Source organism: Ochotona princeps, chromosome 25 (assembly GCF_030435755.1).
Source record: "Ochotona princeps isolate mOchPri1 chromosome 25, mOchPri1.hap1, whole genome shotgun sequence".
Taxonomy (NCBI): domain Eukaryota; kingdom Metazoa; phylum Chordata; class Mammalia; order Lagomorpha; family Ochotonidae; genus Ochotona; species Ochotona princeps.
In genome coordinates, this window is record NC_080856.1 from 4,334,637 (window position 1) to 4,350,225 (window position 15,589).

The 15,589-nt window shown below is 53.4% G+C and overlaps 2 protein-coding genes across 2 annotated transcripts in view; one reads left to right on the plus strand and one right to left on the minus strand.

Annotated features, from left to right (window-relative positions):
* Positions 1 to 15,589, minus strand: part of SND1 (staphylococcal nuclease and tudor domain containing 1) — a 383,215-nt gene that overhangs the window by 42,039 nt on the left and 325,587 nt on the right. The gene's annotated exons all lie outside the window — the stretch shown is intronic.
* On the plus strand, positions 10,658 to 13,866 carry LRRC4 (leucine rich repeat containing 4). The gene is made up of 2 exons (XM_058681469.1): positions 10,658 to 10,787; positions 10,963 to 13,866. The coding sequence occupies exon 2, from the start codon at positions 11,063 to 11,065 to the stop codon at positions 13,001 to 13,003; it is 1,941 nt and encodes a 646-aa protein (XP_058537452.1). The 5' UTR covers positions 10,658 to 10,787; positions 10,963 to 11,062; the 3' UTR covers positions 13,004 to 13,866.

Here is a 15,589-nt window from a genome sequence, read left to right on the forward strand (position 1 = left end):
ACTTGGATGGTAAACTGAGGTCATACCAGCGGGAACCAGGAATACTCCACTCAGAGCTGGAGCTGCAGCACAAAATGGAAAACAATCAACTAATTATGCAAGGCAGCTTGATGGCCACAGATGCTGATCCAGAAGGCAAATGACCACACGGAGAAGGCTGAGGAATTGACACAGCACTGCGCTATAAACTGACACCTTCCAACAGTGAGGGGACCATGGGAAAGATGTGAGGAGAACTCACAGCAAAGAGCACACATATCCCAATCTAAGGTTAACAGCAAAAACACAAAGAAAATTCTATATGAAGGACAGGACTTAAATCCAGTTAGAAATTCTGTTGGGTGCACATGTTTTGGTTACACTTTTTGGATGCTTAGCTTTCTCTTTGGAAGCATTGAGTTGGTCAGTCAAGACCCTAGAATAGTACTAAACAGTGACTTTTTCTTTTAAAACAGAAAAAAAATCACTAAGACACACTCATGTGGGAGAAAACTGAGTTACAGCATGAAAAACCATGTCATGGGGCAGTGCTGGTGCACAGCGGGTTAGGCTGCTGTGGGTTTGGGGTGTCTTCATCCCCTCTGAGTGTCTGGATCAAGTCCAGCATGATCCGGCTTCCTGCTGATGCACCTGGGAGGCAGCAGGTGATGGCCCACGTACGTGGGTCCCTGCCACCCACCTGGACTTTGTTCCTAGGTCTTGCTGGGACTTAAGAAGTAAACAGCAGGGCTCGGCAGCGTGGCCTAGTGGCTGAGGTCTTCGCCTTGATCCCATATGGCCGCTGGTTCTGGTCCTGGCAGCTCCACTTCCTCTCTGTCTCTCCTCCTCTCAGTATATCTGACTTTGTAATAAAAATAAAATAAATCTTAAAAAAAAAAAAAAAAGGAAGTGAACAGCAAATGGAAGCCCCCTTTCTGTCTCTCCCATCTATTCTTTCTTTCTTTTTTTTTTTTTTTAAAGATTTTATTATTATTGGAAAGCCGGATATACAGAGAGGAGGAGAGACAGAGAGGAAGATCTTCCGTCCGATGATTCACTCCCCAAGTGAGCCGCAACGGACAGGTACGCGCCAATCCGATGCCGGGACCAGGAACCTCTTCCGGGTCTCCCACGCGGGTGCAGGGTCCCAAAGCTTTGGGCCGTCCTCTCCTGCTTTCCCAGGCCACAAGCAGGGAGCTGGATGGGAAGTGGAGCTGCCAGGATTAGAACCGGCGCCCATATGGGATCCCGGGGCTTTCAAGGCGAGGACTTTAGCCGCTAGGCCACGCCGCCGGGCCCCCATCTATTCTTTCAAATGAATAAATCAACTTAAAAAAAGAAGAATGTGGAAGGCAAAAGGACAAGGACGTGAGTGTCAGTCTGGAGAAGCAAGCCCAGTGAGAGTCACACGTGGCTCCTTGTCTCTCACTTTCAATGGAGAGTTTGGATGGAAGTGTTCATTATCCAGTTACTGTGATGAGGACCCAGGCCAGAGAGGTGGACTGAAGCTGTGGCCTGCCCACCTACTCCAGCTGAGGGCTGCAGCTCAGGCTCTCAGGGGGACATTAATAGTCGCCTTTAAATTCACCCAGGTCTCCGTGAGGCAAGGGAATGGGGCATCTTTAACTGCTGCTAGTGGTGACTGGTCTAGCATTCTTTAATTAGCAAAAAGCATTGGTGCAGTCATGTTTAAAGCATTTGATCGCACTGTCCTGGTGTTCCCTACTTCAGGCTCAACAGTCTCCACTCCCTTTGGAGAAAGTGCACTTTAGCAAAATTAAACAAGTTGCAAGACATGGATAGGGGCAGGCCCAGGTGTGTGCCCCCAAATAGCTAAGCTTCTCCTCCATCCACAGGCTTTGTGACTCTACCCAGTGGCAGCATGGGAGTGATTCTAAGGCACGGAGGGCCACGAAAATACCAAGATCTACCTTTCCATTTCCTAGTTTCTTTTCCTTCTTCCCTCCCTCATTTCTTTAATACTTATTATTTTTTTTAATTTGAAGGGCATATTGTTAGAGAGATTGACCTTCCATCTGCTGGTTTGTTCCCCTACTGGCCGCAATGGCTGATTCAAAGAGCAAGCAGCTTCTTCCGGGTCTCTGACATGGATGGGTACAGGGACCCAAGGACCTGAGTTTATCCTCCACTGTTTCCCCAGGCCACAAGTGGGGAGCTGGACTGAAAGTGAAATAATTGGGACTAGAACAGGCACCCATATGGGATAGCAGTGCTACAAGGCAGAGGATCAGCCTGTTGAGCCTTTGCACTGGTTCCTCCCAGTATCTTTTCAAACAACATAAACAGAGAAGGTCCAGGTCCAAGCACATGTCATCAGGGAGATCTGAGCTCCTGTCAAGAATGAACTCATTCCTGTCACCCTGGTGTTGGAAACAAGGCAGGATGGAGGCTCTGTCTTTATGACATGTGAAATAAACGTGCAAACAAGTATGAGCTTAAACATGGTAACTTCAGATAATGTTGAATGCTGCCAGGTGATGTGATCACACTTGCTGGGGCTGCTTGAGAACACGTAGTCATGGAAAGTCTCTCTGTAAAAGCTGCTCAAGAAGAAGCTAGCTGGGTAAAGCCCGAAGGGATGTGGGGGAATATTCGAGGTAGAGGGATCAAAAGGCCTCATGAGAAGAATCAGCTTAAGAGTACCCTGCAAGGGCCCGGCACAGTAGACTGGTGGCTAAAGTCCTCACTTTGCATGTGCCAGGATCCCATATGGGCACCGGTTCCAATCCTGGTGGCCCCACTTCCCATCCAGCTCCCTGCTTGTGGCCTGGGAAAGCAGTGGAAGACGGCCCAAAGCCTTGGGACCCTGCACCTGTGTGGGAGACCTAGAGGAGGCTCCTGGCTCCTGATCAGCTCAGCACCAGCCATTGCAGCTACTTGGGGAGTGAATCAATGGATGGAAGATCTTCCTCTCTGTATATCTGACTTTCCATAAAGAAATAAAACCTTAAAAAAAGAAAGAAAGAAAGAGCATCCTGCGAAGAGAAAGCTGATTAGTACAGCTGATGTGCCAAAGCCAAAAGGAGGATGATGATGCTTCACAGGCCGGGGAGGAAGGCTTAGCCTGTGGGCAATGTCAAGCCGTCGTCGGGTGTTGCTGCAACCATACAGGCAAGGATGGAGCATTTCAAGCAGACCAGTCACATAATCTGATATAACGTCATCAAGAATCCCTCGGTTGCTATGGAGAAAAGCCTGGAGGGGGCAAGAGTAAAAACTTGTCTCCTGAATAGATTTGGTTTTGAATAAATGTTCAATGGTTAGCAGGAGGCTAGCGTCAGCCGGAGCTGGGTGAGGGACAATGCATGACACCTGGGTACTATTTCAGACCTGTCTGCAAGCCTAAAAATTGCCGCCCAATTTTTAAAAAATGAAAAACAGTAACTCCTTATGAAGGACTATACTACTGTAACAGTATGGAGAAATTCAGTCAGGGGGGTGGGAATTTAGCGGAGAGGGAATCACAGACTTTACGGAATTGTGCCATAAAACTCAAAATCCAAAATAAAAATTAAAGAAATGAAAAACAATGACGAAAAACATCTTCTGCCTAAATGAAGAACTAGAGGTTCTCTTGCTCTGTCACTCTTTCAAATAAACAAATCTTTAAAGAGATCTTTAGAGTTAGGCGAAGTGTCAAGATCAAGTGGGCTTAGGGCACGATTGGTAGGGAGATTCTACGACTGAGCAAAACAGCCCCTGCTCTCCTTCACACGCTGCAAAGGCAAAGGTGCTGCTACTCTAACGACTTGTGGAGATTGACTGTGGTTTCTCTTTCTTGCTTTAACTCTAGTAACACTCTGATACAAGCCGAGTTCTTTCTGAATCCTAGTTTTCTGAGCTCTAAAGAACTAACCTGTAAAACAGAGTCTGCAAACAGGTGGAGCTGTGATGTGGACCTTTTTGTCTTGATGCCTCATACTTGCCAATATGTGTGTGCACACACACACTCAAATACCACGGCATACTCATGCATTCTATAAAACTCAATTTTGGGAAGCTTAAGTATTGTTCACAAACGAAACACGAATAAATTTATGTACACATTGTATGTGTCCGTGAAAACACTAATTACAACTGTAGGCATGGATTCTTGATTAACACTATTAGTTTATGTTTGAGATACTGAAAAGCTATGTTATTCAAAACGCTCAGTTGTACACCTCTACCTGCTGGCTCTGAACACAAAGCTCAACATTTCCGCGCTTAGTTACACAATAGTCATTGGTCACAACGCCAAAACGCACTTGGGTATTACTGGCAAAAGCTTCCATGTTCAAGATCTCCTTGGGCTCCAATCCTAGAGATCATGTAAAGAGAGAGACATGAAATCAAGAAAAACAGAAAATAACGGGAAGCCAACTTCCTCAGTTTCTCTTGTCAGTCAGAGCAAGAGAGAGAGGCAGAGGGAAACAAAGAGAAATCTTCTTCCATCTGCTGCTTCACTCCCCAGATGGCCACAGTGGCCAGTGCTGGGCCAGCTCAGAGCCAGGAGTCAGGAGCTTCATCGGAGTCCAGCACACGGGGGCAGGGAACTTCAGCCAGCTTCTGTCGCTTCCTCAGGCCTCTAGCAGGGAGCCAGATCGGAAGTGGAGTGGTTGGGACATGAACCAGCCCCTAAGTGGGATGCTGGCATCTAATGTGCTGTACTACAACACCTGCACCAGGCGAGCGGTGCAGGTGTGTGAGCACCACCTTCTATGGACATCAACCCTCCGTGCTGCAATGCCAGCCCCTGCCCGCTTTTTTTGAGTCACTCAAAGTGTCTCCTCCCCTCGCCCACTGTTACTATTAATTCACCTGTGAGGTGGAAATGGAGGTAACTGCCTTAATGCCTAGGATGAAACTAGGAGTCAGGAACTTCACTTAGGTCTTCCACTTGGGACACAAGAACTTTGATCTGCTTTCCAGGGTCTGCATAAGCAAGACTCAGGAGTCCAGGGGGGAGTTCAACAGAGGAACCAGGTACTGCAGGGAAAAGCAGGAGCAAGGACACTCTTCCCCTCCCAGCCGAAGAGCTGTGTGGTCACACGGTTCACACTTGGCTCTTCTGCCCTTCCTAAGTATAGGTGTGTGAAGAGCTATCTGCTGCTTGGCAGACACACCCTCTCGTTTCTCTTATGTGCTTCTAGATACTCAAGACTAGAACCTTGGTCTGTCACAGTAACCATGTGTGAGCACCAGCCTCTGTGACAAACCCCTATTTGGAAAATGAGTCTTTGAAGACATAAAGAACAGCTAAGCTAAAGATATTGAAAAAGCTTTCTATGTGTCCTAGTAGATTGGGCTTCCACCTGCAACACATGTATTCCATCAGGTGCTAGTTTGTGCTCTGACTGCTCTACTTTTAGTTCAGCTCTCTGATTATGGTCTGGAAAAGCGGCAGAGGATGGTTCAGGTCCTTGGGTCTCTGCACCCACATGGGACAAATGAAGAAGCTCCTGGCTTTGGATGGACCCAGCTCTGGCTGTTGTGGCCATTTAGGGAGTGAACAGGCAGTGGATGGAAGCTATCTGTTTCCACTCCTTTCTCTCCTTCAACCGTGCCCTTCAAATAAAAATAAATCTTTTTTTAAAAAAGATTTATTTATTTTTATTGCAAAGTCAGATATACAGAGATGAGGAGAGACAGAGAGGAAGATCTTCCATCCAATGATGCACTCCCCAAGTGACTGCAACGGCTGGTGCTGATCCGATCCAAAGCCAGGAGCCTTGAACTTCCTCCGGGTCTCCCACATGGGCGCAGGGTCCCAAGGCTTTGGGTTGTCTCCGACTGCTTTCCCAGGCCACAAGCAGGGAGCTAGATGGGAAGTGGAGCTGCCGGGATTAGAACCGGAGCCCATATGGGATCCCAGAGCATGCAAGGTGAGGACTTTAGCTGCTAGGCCACCTCGCCAGGCCCCAAAATAGTTTTTTTTTTAAAAGGTACTGAAATGAGGTAATCGTGCTGGATTATACCAGGAGGACATAGCCCAAATGATGAGTGAATGTCTATGTCTCAAAGAGGAAAGAGTTGGAAGAGAACCACGGAGGCTGAGCTTGAAATGGTGTGGCTGTGAGTCCAAGGGCGCCACCAGCAGCTGGGACGGAAGAGAGGGAAGGCTGGTCCTCCCCAGAGGGGCCCTGGGTACGACACACACCCTCTGACATCTTTCCTTCTCTTTGAGTACACTTTCCCGACTCTTGTTTTTCTTTCCTCTTGTTTGTCAAATCTCCCTTTTGTTGTTTTGGCTCGGGTTCTGTTCCTGCCATTGACAGACCTCACTTTAGGGACCCTAAAACCTACCGGAGGCAAGATGGTACCCTGCTACTTGCATGGAGCCCTGTGAGACGTTACGGACATCTAGTGGATGTTTGGGATAATGCCTCAGGGACAGAAAACTGATTCAACGGGGAGTGGTCCAGCCCAAGGTCCCCAGTGGTCCAGGCTGGGGGTGCAGACCCCATCCTCCAGCAGTCTCTCAGAGGGCCATTTCTTCCATTTCCTAGTAGGGCTGGGAACAGCCAACCAGCTCTACCCATTAACTCCACCCAGCACTGGTACGTTAGACCAGAGAAGACAGGCATTTGGAATTATCTTCATGAAAGCCCCAAGGTTTAAATGCCAATTACTCATACGATGTCATGTTGACGGAGGGGCGGGGCTCAGAGGGACAAACTCTGATTTTAATTAGCCATGTGTCTGTAGGTAACTCCTTTCACCTCTCGGAGCTTCATTAATGACATCTGTGAGATACGAAGTTAAGCCCTGATCATCTCCGAGGCCTCTGAGTTTTAACCTTCTGTGATGTAGGCGGCTTTTCAGCGGCTGGGAAAACAGCTTGATCTGCTTTGGGCTGGCACTGTGGATCCCTAGACTCAACTGAAAGAAGCATTCGCTCCTCAACTTCGTGGCCAGTTTCCAAGACTTGGCTCCAATCCAGAAGTATCAACTTTCATCACCAAGCCTTGTGTCTGAGGGGCAGAAATCGGGTTCCATGAGAGCTGCGACTCTGGAGGCCATTTCCTTGATCTTTTAAACCTGGAACCCAGGTTTAAGGGTATCTTAGGGTCTATCATATGGCTAATCTGTGGCAGGAACAGGACTGGGACTCAGCAATCCCAATCCCGAAACAGGGCTGGATCTCTTCCCCTGTACCCCTGATGCAAACCTGACCCCAGTCTGGCTGCTCTCAGCTTCATCTGAGGCACACGGAAAGCCTTCATCTTCCCATCTTATAGGCGGGACGATACATGGAAACAGTTGAAATGAAGAAGTGGTCAGATCCAGGGGCTGTGGGAATCAGCAGGGCCCAGCTAGCTAGGACTTGGGTTACCACGCACAGAGATGGCAACTCACAGCCTCCCATGGAGTGCATGTTTCCAGGTGCCTCCCTGACCCAGTTGGCTTACACAGGGCAAAGCAGTTGCATCCACAGACTGGGCATATCCGCCCTCATTAACAGAGATCTCAAGAATGTGCTGTGAGGTCACCTGATCGCTAAAGTGCTGGTTTGATTCACATCGGCCCAAACTTCCTGCACCTGGTGGGTTGTGCAGCTGATGGAGCTGCCCAGAGCCCAAGCTCCACAGCGGCTGTGGTGAGCAGGGGAGCTGCTCCCTAGCAGGTGCCGTCAACCTGGCTGGGGTCTCCAGGAGTGCGGTTGTGAGCAGCCGGAGCTGGAGTGTGGAGCACACAGCGCTGCCGGCAGCCTCCTGGCCCCAGGGCCCCACGCACCTCCATTCCTTTTCCCTGCCCACTCCTCAGAAAAGAACAGACGCACTTTCTCAGCCCTTCTTACACCTTGCAACGCTCCTCACCTTGCTTCCACCATTTATGCTAAGCAGACGCAGCAGATATTCTTGTCGACAGAAAAAAAAATACTGGGTTCAGGACTTGAAATGAAGACTGGATTGAAACTCTGGCTCCAAGACCTTCTGGTTGCATGACCTTCAGCAAGCAACCAGCCTGCCTCAGTTAAGGACCTTCATCTGTGAAATGGAGACAATCCTGGCACGCCAGCCCCTGAGTGGACTACAGATGGACGACTGCAAATCCTCAGGAAGTTCTCCCTGAAGTGGATGGATGAAATCCAAGTTCTTGACTTTTGGGGGGGAATTCCTTAAGGGATCGCTTCCATATACAAGCTGCTTGATAAATGAGACCTGCCAGGACTCACTCTTCCATTTACAATGGTACCAGCCTGCAGCCTATCTGACCCATTCATGAACCAGGTGACAGCTTGGGCTCCATAAACGTTAATGACTGGTCTACAGATACAAGCAGCCAAGATCTTAGAAAAAAACAAACAAAACAGGGAATCCACTGCCCACAATGGCACGGTTTTATGACTGTGAGAACCCCATACACGTTGAATGAGGCTCAGGTGACTGGGCAGTGCAGGGTACTGAGGGTTGGGTGTGGTAGAATCCAGAGAATTGGGGAAGCCAAGACCTCCTTCTACACAGGCAAGTGTGTCAGAACTACTCCACCCCAGGGGAGAGGGTTCGGGACAGAGGAGTCTGGAGGCAGACTTCCGAAGAAGGCACGGTGAGCCATGCGGTCCCACCCCACTCAGCGGAGAAAGGTGGGGAAAGGCGGCCCCAATTCCTTCTCAGATGCCCTGGGCTCTGCCATGGCTAGAAGCATGGGCAAGAACCCTAATCTTAGGCTGCGACCTGGCTCTGCTCAGGCAGTCCCAGGAAGAGAGGGGCTGGTGAAGCTTGCGGGCGCCCCCTCCCCCCTCCATCGGGAGAGAGTCAAAGCGCCACACAGAAAGCCAGGATGCGGCTCCGTGAATGAACAGGTCGCGCCACAGGTTCTGGGACTTCACCCAATCCTTCCCAGGCTGTCATCCCCTCCCTCAGCTCCTTGCATTTGGGTCTTTCCTGTCACTGTTTCCCGCCTCCGCAACCCTCATTAAGAAAACTATCAGTAAAAGCCCTAGCTAGAGCCTGGGAGGTGAGGAAGAGCGCGAGGGAGGCAGGCAGGGAGCAGTACAGCAGCCAAGCCCTGGCGCTCCGTCTCCGCCCCCGAGGTCCGAGTTGGAGCGCCTCGCCCGCGCCGCGAGGCCACGCGCCCCGACAGCATTCGGCGGGGTGAGGATGCTGCGGTTCCAACAGCAAGCAGGGCAAGTGCCGCAGCTCCGCCACGGGCTGGCCAGCCGACCCGAGCCCACCGCCCCGGAGCCAGGGGGCGCTGGGCGGCCGGGAGCCGGCCCGAGGGCGCGCTCTCTCGCCGCAGCCCCACGCCCGCCCAGCCTATCAGCGGCCGCTCAGCCGCTCGCTCCGGCTGGCCCAAAATAGCTGCGAACGCCTGCAACTCGCGCGGGCCCGCACTTGACGCTCACTCCGACTCGCCCGCTCGCCCAGCCCGCTCCGTGCGTCCAGCGGGGGTGGGGAGGCAGCGGACCCGGGCTGGGGGAGGGAAAGGGAGCGGGAGGAGGGGAGAACGGAGGCAGCGGGCAGCGCGAGCGGGCGCGGGGCGCAGTGCTGGAAGGCGTCGCGTTAACCCCTCGCGGGCAGGCGGCGGCGGAGGGAGCGGTGTTCATGCACAGAGCTCCGCATCACGCTGATCCTCTCCCCAGAACAGTATGCGTCAGCAGTACATTCACGTTCTGACTGAAGGACAAAAGGATGAGAGAGCAGTCTGCGTGGCTGCCGCCTGCGACACCGCGAGCCCGGCGCGAGGAGAAGACGGTGGGCGCCCAGCGCGGGGATCCCGCTGCCGCCGCCGCTAGCCAGCGGGGACCATGTTCCCGGGCCCGGGAGCGCTTCCCGCAGCCGCGACCCCCGCTGCTCACGCCGCCGCAGCAGAGCGCGGACGGCGCAGCCACTGAAGGCGCCGGGAGCCCGCGCCGCCAACTCGTCCCCTCTGCACAAAGCCCGAGCCGGCGGCGCGCCGGGGGCTCGGCAGCGGCGGGCGTTTGCGCGCCGCCGGGGGCTGCGGCGGCCGTCGCCGCCGCCGGACTCGCGCCCGCCCCCGGACTCTCCGAAGGGGCCTGCAGAGCGGGCACGACCGCGGGCGCCCAGCTCTTCGCCGGCCCGCGGACCTGGTCCCAGCGCAGCCTCCTCGCCGCTGCCCCTCGGGTGCTGGACGGATTACTGCTCCTCGCGCCAGCAGACGGCGGACTGGAGAACTCAGCCCAGTTTTTGTCTTTTTAACCCTTCGCAGAAGGCCAGGAGAAAGGGGGTGTGTGTCTGGGGAGAGAGAAGGCGCCGCGAACACCTCCTCTTAACTCTCGCCGCCCCGCGAGCTCACGACTGCAATCAGCTGCCGCCGACCTGGGCGGCCGCCGACGAAGAGCGGAGCGCAGCAGCAGCAGCAGTGCTAGCGGTAGCGGCGGCGGCGGCAGCAGCGAGCGCGGCCTGGGCGGCGTTGGGCGCCCCCGCACCCCTCCGGCGGCGGCCCACGGCGCGGGCTGGGGGCGCTGGAGGCATACTTTGGCGATGAAGCGTCTTTCCCCGTGGATGGAGAGAGCTGGTGCCAGGGTCCAAGGACAAAGCAGGGAAGTGCTAGCGGCGCCGCTTCCCCGGCCGAAGGGGGGGCATGCACCTGCATAGCCCGCCGGGCCTGGGTTCTCCCTGGCGCGCCTCAACTCCGCAGCTTTGCCGTCTCTGGCTCTGGATTTACTAGAAGCCATTTTGTCTCCCCCACCCCTCCCTTCCCCTCCCCTGTGCCCTCCCCGCCCCCACTACTTCCCCCTTTTGTTAATTAAAACTAAGAAGTCGGAATGGGAACCAGGTGCCCGGCTCCCGTGGAGAAAGCTTAAGGACTGCACGCCACTTCTCTCCTGCCTTCCGAGGTAGGTTGCCGGCGTTCAGGGTGGGGATGGTGGCAATGTGGGGGACAAAGTCTTAGCGTCTAGCGGGCTGGCCTCGAGGGTGGGCTGCCCGAGGAGGGGCCGCTCTTCAGTTTTGGCAGGGTTTTGCCGCCGCCGATCCGCTCCATCTCTAATCGCCCCCTCCCCACCTCCTTCTCCAGATGGAAAGAGGAGCTCCTAGCTCACTTAAGCCGGGGTAGGGCTGGTTCTCCTTTCCGAGCCAAAATCCCAGGCGATGGTGAATTATGAACGTGCCACACCATGAAGCTCTTGTGGCAGGTAACTGTGCACCACACCTGGAATGCCGTCCTGCTCCCCGTCTACCTCACGGCGCAAGTGTGGATTCTGTGTGCAGCCAGCGCTGCTGCCGCCTCGGCTGGGCCCCAGAACTGCCCCTCCGTCTGCTCGTGCAGTAACCAGTTCAGCAAGGTGGTGTGCACCCGCCGGGGCCTCTCCGAGGTCCCTCAGGGCATCCCCTCCAACACCCGGTACCTCAACCTCATGGAAAACAACATCCAGATGATCCAGGCCGACACCTTCCGGCACCTGCACCACCTGGAGGTCCTGCAGCTGGGCAGGAACTCCATCCGGCAGATCGAGGTGGGGGCCTTCAACGGCCTGGCCAGCCTCAACACCTTGGAGCTGTTTGACAACTGGCTGACAGTGATCCCAAGTGGGGCCTTCGAATACCTGTCCAAACTGCGGGAGCTCTGGCTTCGCAACAACCCTATAGAGAGTATCCCCTCCTATGCCTTCAACCGAGTGCCCTCCCTCATGCGCCTGGACCTGGGGGAGCTGAAGAAGCTGGAGTATATCTCCGAGGGCGCCTTCGAGGGGCTCTTCAACCTCAAGTACCTGAACTTGGGGATGTGTAACATTAAGGCTATGCCCAACCTCGCCCCGCTCGTGGGGCTGGAGGAGCTGGAGATGTCGGGGAACCACTTTCCTGAGATCAGGCCGGGGTCCTTCCATGGCCTCAGCTCCCTCAAGAAGCTGTGGGTCATGAACTCGCAGGTGAGCCTGATTGAGCGGAATGCTTTCGATGGGCTGGCCTCGCTCGTGGAACTCAACCTGGCCCACAACAACCTCTCGTCTTTGCCCCACGACCTCTTCAGTCCCCTGAGGTACTTGGTGGAGTTGCACTTGCACCACAATCCTTGGAACTGTGATTGTGACATTCTGTGGCTGGCCTGGTGGCTCCGGGAGTACATACCCACCAACTCCACCTGCTGTGGCCGCTGCCACGCTCCCATGCACATGCGAGGCCGCTACCTGGTGGAGGTGGACCAGGCCTCCTTCCAGTGCTCCGCCCCTTTCATCATGGATGCGCCTCGGGACCTCAACATCTCTGAGAGTCGGATGGCGGAACTCAAGTGTCGGACTCCCCCTATGTCCTCAGTCAAGTGGTTGCTGCCCAACGGGACAGTGCTCAGCCACGCCTCCCGCCACCCGCGGATCTCTGTCCTCAACGATGGCACCTTGAACTTCTCCCATGTGCTGCTCTCAGACACCGGGGTCTACACGTGCATGGTGACCAACGTGGCGGGCAACTCCAATGCCTCGGCCTACCTCAACGTGAGCACGGCCGAGCTCAACACGTCCAACTACAGCTTCTTCACCACGGTGACAGTGGAGACGACGGAGATCTCACCTGAGGACACCACGCGGAAGTACAAGCCTGTCCCCACCACCTCCACTGGTTACCAGCCAGCATATACCACCTCTACCACGGTGCTCATTCAGACCACCCGTGTGCCCAAGCAGGTGGTGGTACCCGCGACAGACACCACTGACAAGATGCAGACGAGCCTGGATGAAGTCATGAAGACCACCAAGATCATCATTGGTTGCTTTGTGGCCGTGACGCTGCTGGCCGCCGCCATGTTGATTGTCTTTTATAAGCTTCGGAAGCGGCACCAGCAGCGGAGTACAGTCAGTGCCGCCCGGACAGTGGAGATTATCCAGGTGGACGAAGACATCCCCGCGGCGACGGCAGCGCCAGCCAGTGCATCAGGTGAGGGGGCGGTAGTGCTGCCCGCAATTCATGACCATATTAACTACAACACCTACAAACCAGCACATGGGGCTCACTGGACAGAAAACAGCTTGGGGAACTCTCTGCACCCCACAGTCACCACCATCTCTGAACCTTATATAATTCAGACCCATACCAAGGACAAGGTACAGGAAACTCAGATTTGACGCCCCTCCCCTCAAAAACTTAAACGCAATAGAATGCACACACAGACACACACACACGACAGCAACTTTTGTACAGAGTGGGGAGAGACTTTTTCTTGTATATGCTTATATATTAAATCTATGGGCTGGTAAAAAAAAACAGATTATATTAAAATTTAAAAAGAAAAATCAAAACAAAACTATTTTCTAACTTGTAAGTTCTATTTAAAGGGGGAGGGTGGGGAATCTTGGGAATGTGGTGGGGTTCAAGCCAAAAGTAACTTTGCTATACTGTCAGAGGGGATTCTGGTATGAGGGCTGAAACTGCTAAGCCACAAGCGTCCCTACAGAGACCGCGGGAGAGCAGGCTGCGGAGGGGCGGGCAGGAGAGATGGAGTCTGTTGTTTAGAAGATGCTCCATAGGATACAGGAATACCCATTTCTACAGACATCTTTCTTAAGCCAAGAGCTGTCTTTGCAGATTATATTAAAAAAAAAAAAAAGACAAAAAAAATTCTGGGGTGGGGGAAGCACCATGAATTTGCACTCTGCCAAAATGTTGAGAGGCAATAATACTTTTTCCCCCCTTCAGAGGCAAAGGGGTAGATAGATCTGCAGATGAATTTTAAACCAGAAAACCACCAAATTTTTCCAATGAATCCGTTGAGGGACTGGGCTCTGGGCCGTGTGCACGCCAGGTGTCCAGGGGCCATGCACTGGGACACAGGTGCCTGACGGCGTGCTGCCTGCCTGGCAGAGGCCGAAGGGAGCTGGCCGAGCTTTCACACTGCACCAGATTCCCGCAGTTGGGCTGAAAGCGGCTCTGCCAGGCTGGTATCTATTCAGGGTTCCCCAGGAGGCGGCCCCTGCGGGGGAGTGGGGGCGGTGGTGGTGGTGGTGGTGGTGGTGGTGGTGGTGGTGTGTTCAGCGCCAGGGGGTGGGGAAGAGGTTGGGGAAGGGGAACAGCAGGGAGAAGGGACTCACCGAGGCTCTGAGTGAGCACCGTGCTCTGTCCACCTGTTGTTCCAGCTATCTCTGACAGACGACAGTGGACACTGATGGCATTGACGATTTTTTCCAATAGATTTTGTTTGAAGATGGTGAGGGAGGAGAGAGGCTGGAAGTGGGGAGCCTGGGGGACTGCAAGCTCTTCTCATGCTTGGGATTTGGTAACTATTCTAAATGCTGATTCATTAGGGATTATTACAGCTGACGCCAACCGGCAGTGGTGATGGGCTGGGGGCAGAACATGAATAGAACAGGAAAAGGCAAGAGAAGAAGGGCAAGGCTGATTATAGGAGGGGGAAGCCCTGTCCAACCAGGATGGGTCATACACACACAAATACATGCAATCCACAGTTGAAACACAAGTGATGCTGGTGCAGTTGTGTGTGAATTCTGCATGGACCCCTGTTGCAAGGGGCCCCTGGGGGAAGCTTCCGTCCCCCAGGCCCAGCTGAGGAGGCTGTGGGCGGGGAAGGCAAAGATCTTTGTTATTCTGGTCCATGTAATGTTAACTTCTGTCAGTCATTCTAGCTTTAAAAGGAGTTCAAGGGTTCAGATTTGAAAGGGGGTGGCGGGGCTTGAGGGGAATGCCAACAAAAAGAACGCTGATTGTAATGTGAGAAAAGTGTATTTTTGTATTTTAATAAATATTGTTCGATTTTTAATTCCATGTCCCCAAAGGGTTAAACTTAATCAGACCCCGAGTCTATAGATGCTTAGGCACATTAACCAAGTTATTTCTACTTAAGAGGAAAAAAGAGAGGGGGTGTTGGGATGGGGTGAGATATGATGTGGGGGTGGGCGGAAGACACAAATGTTTTATATTTTTTAAAAGTATGAGGAAATGCAGCTGTCACCAATCTTTCCTGAGTTGATGAATGTACCCTGACTCCAGTGTACCCTCCACAAGCTAAGCGTGTTAGTGGCTGGCATTGTTGGGGTATAACCAAATTCCTCATGCCCCGGGCCAAGCGGGGGAAATGGGTCAGCCTCGGCTCTGGAGACCTGGCCACAGGGCAAGTGCCGCCTCAGACAGGCAGCTCACACGGCTGCTTGGGCTGTTGGGGTTTCAAGGAGCCCAACACACCTCTGTGTGCTAGGCGTCTGTTGGCTGCTGCTTGCCGAGTAATGCCGTTCAGGGAGGCTGCGTGGACTGCCCTCCCACCCCTGCCAGCCTCATGTTTCTTCCGTGCTAGTACTTGTACTAATGCAGGGAGCGAGCTGAGTGGGTGTGATTTGCTCTGGCACCGCAAAGAAAGAGAGGCAGGCAGCACTTTGCAGCAGCTGGCAAAGAAATGGCCAATCCGAATCCTCCCGGGCATACAGATCCTTTCTGGGTATCAGTGTGTGTGTGTTGGGGGGTGGGAACACAAGCAAGCATGGGCATATTCTTCGCAACAGTCACACCCCAAATATGTTCCCTTAGCCTTTCCTTTACCATTCCACTCCCAAAGAGAAATGAACTGCAGCAGTGCAAAGGGTGGAACTTGGCAAGCACCAGCTGAAAGAGCAAGAACTTGCTGCCTCTTCTCGAGCCAGAAGACAGACAGGCTCTTTAGAACAGCTTCCTGGGGACATACTCATAAGACTGTGGAACAAGCC

What these genes read in the sequence shown, in the direction of transcription:
- LRRC4 (XM_058681469.1), top strand. Translation starts at nt 11,063, where the DNA reads ATGAAGCTCTTGTGGCAGGTAACTGTGCACCACACCTGGAATGCCGTC.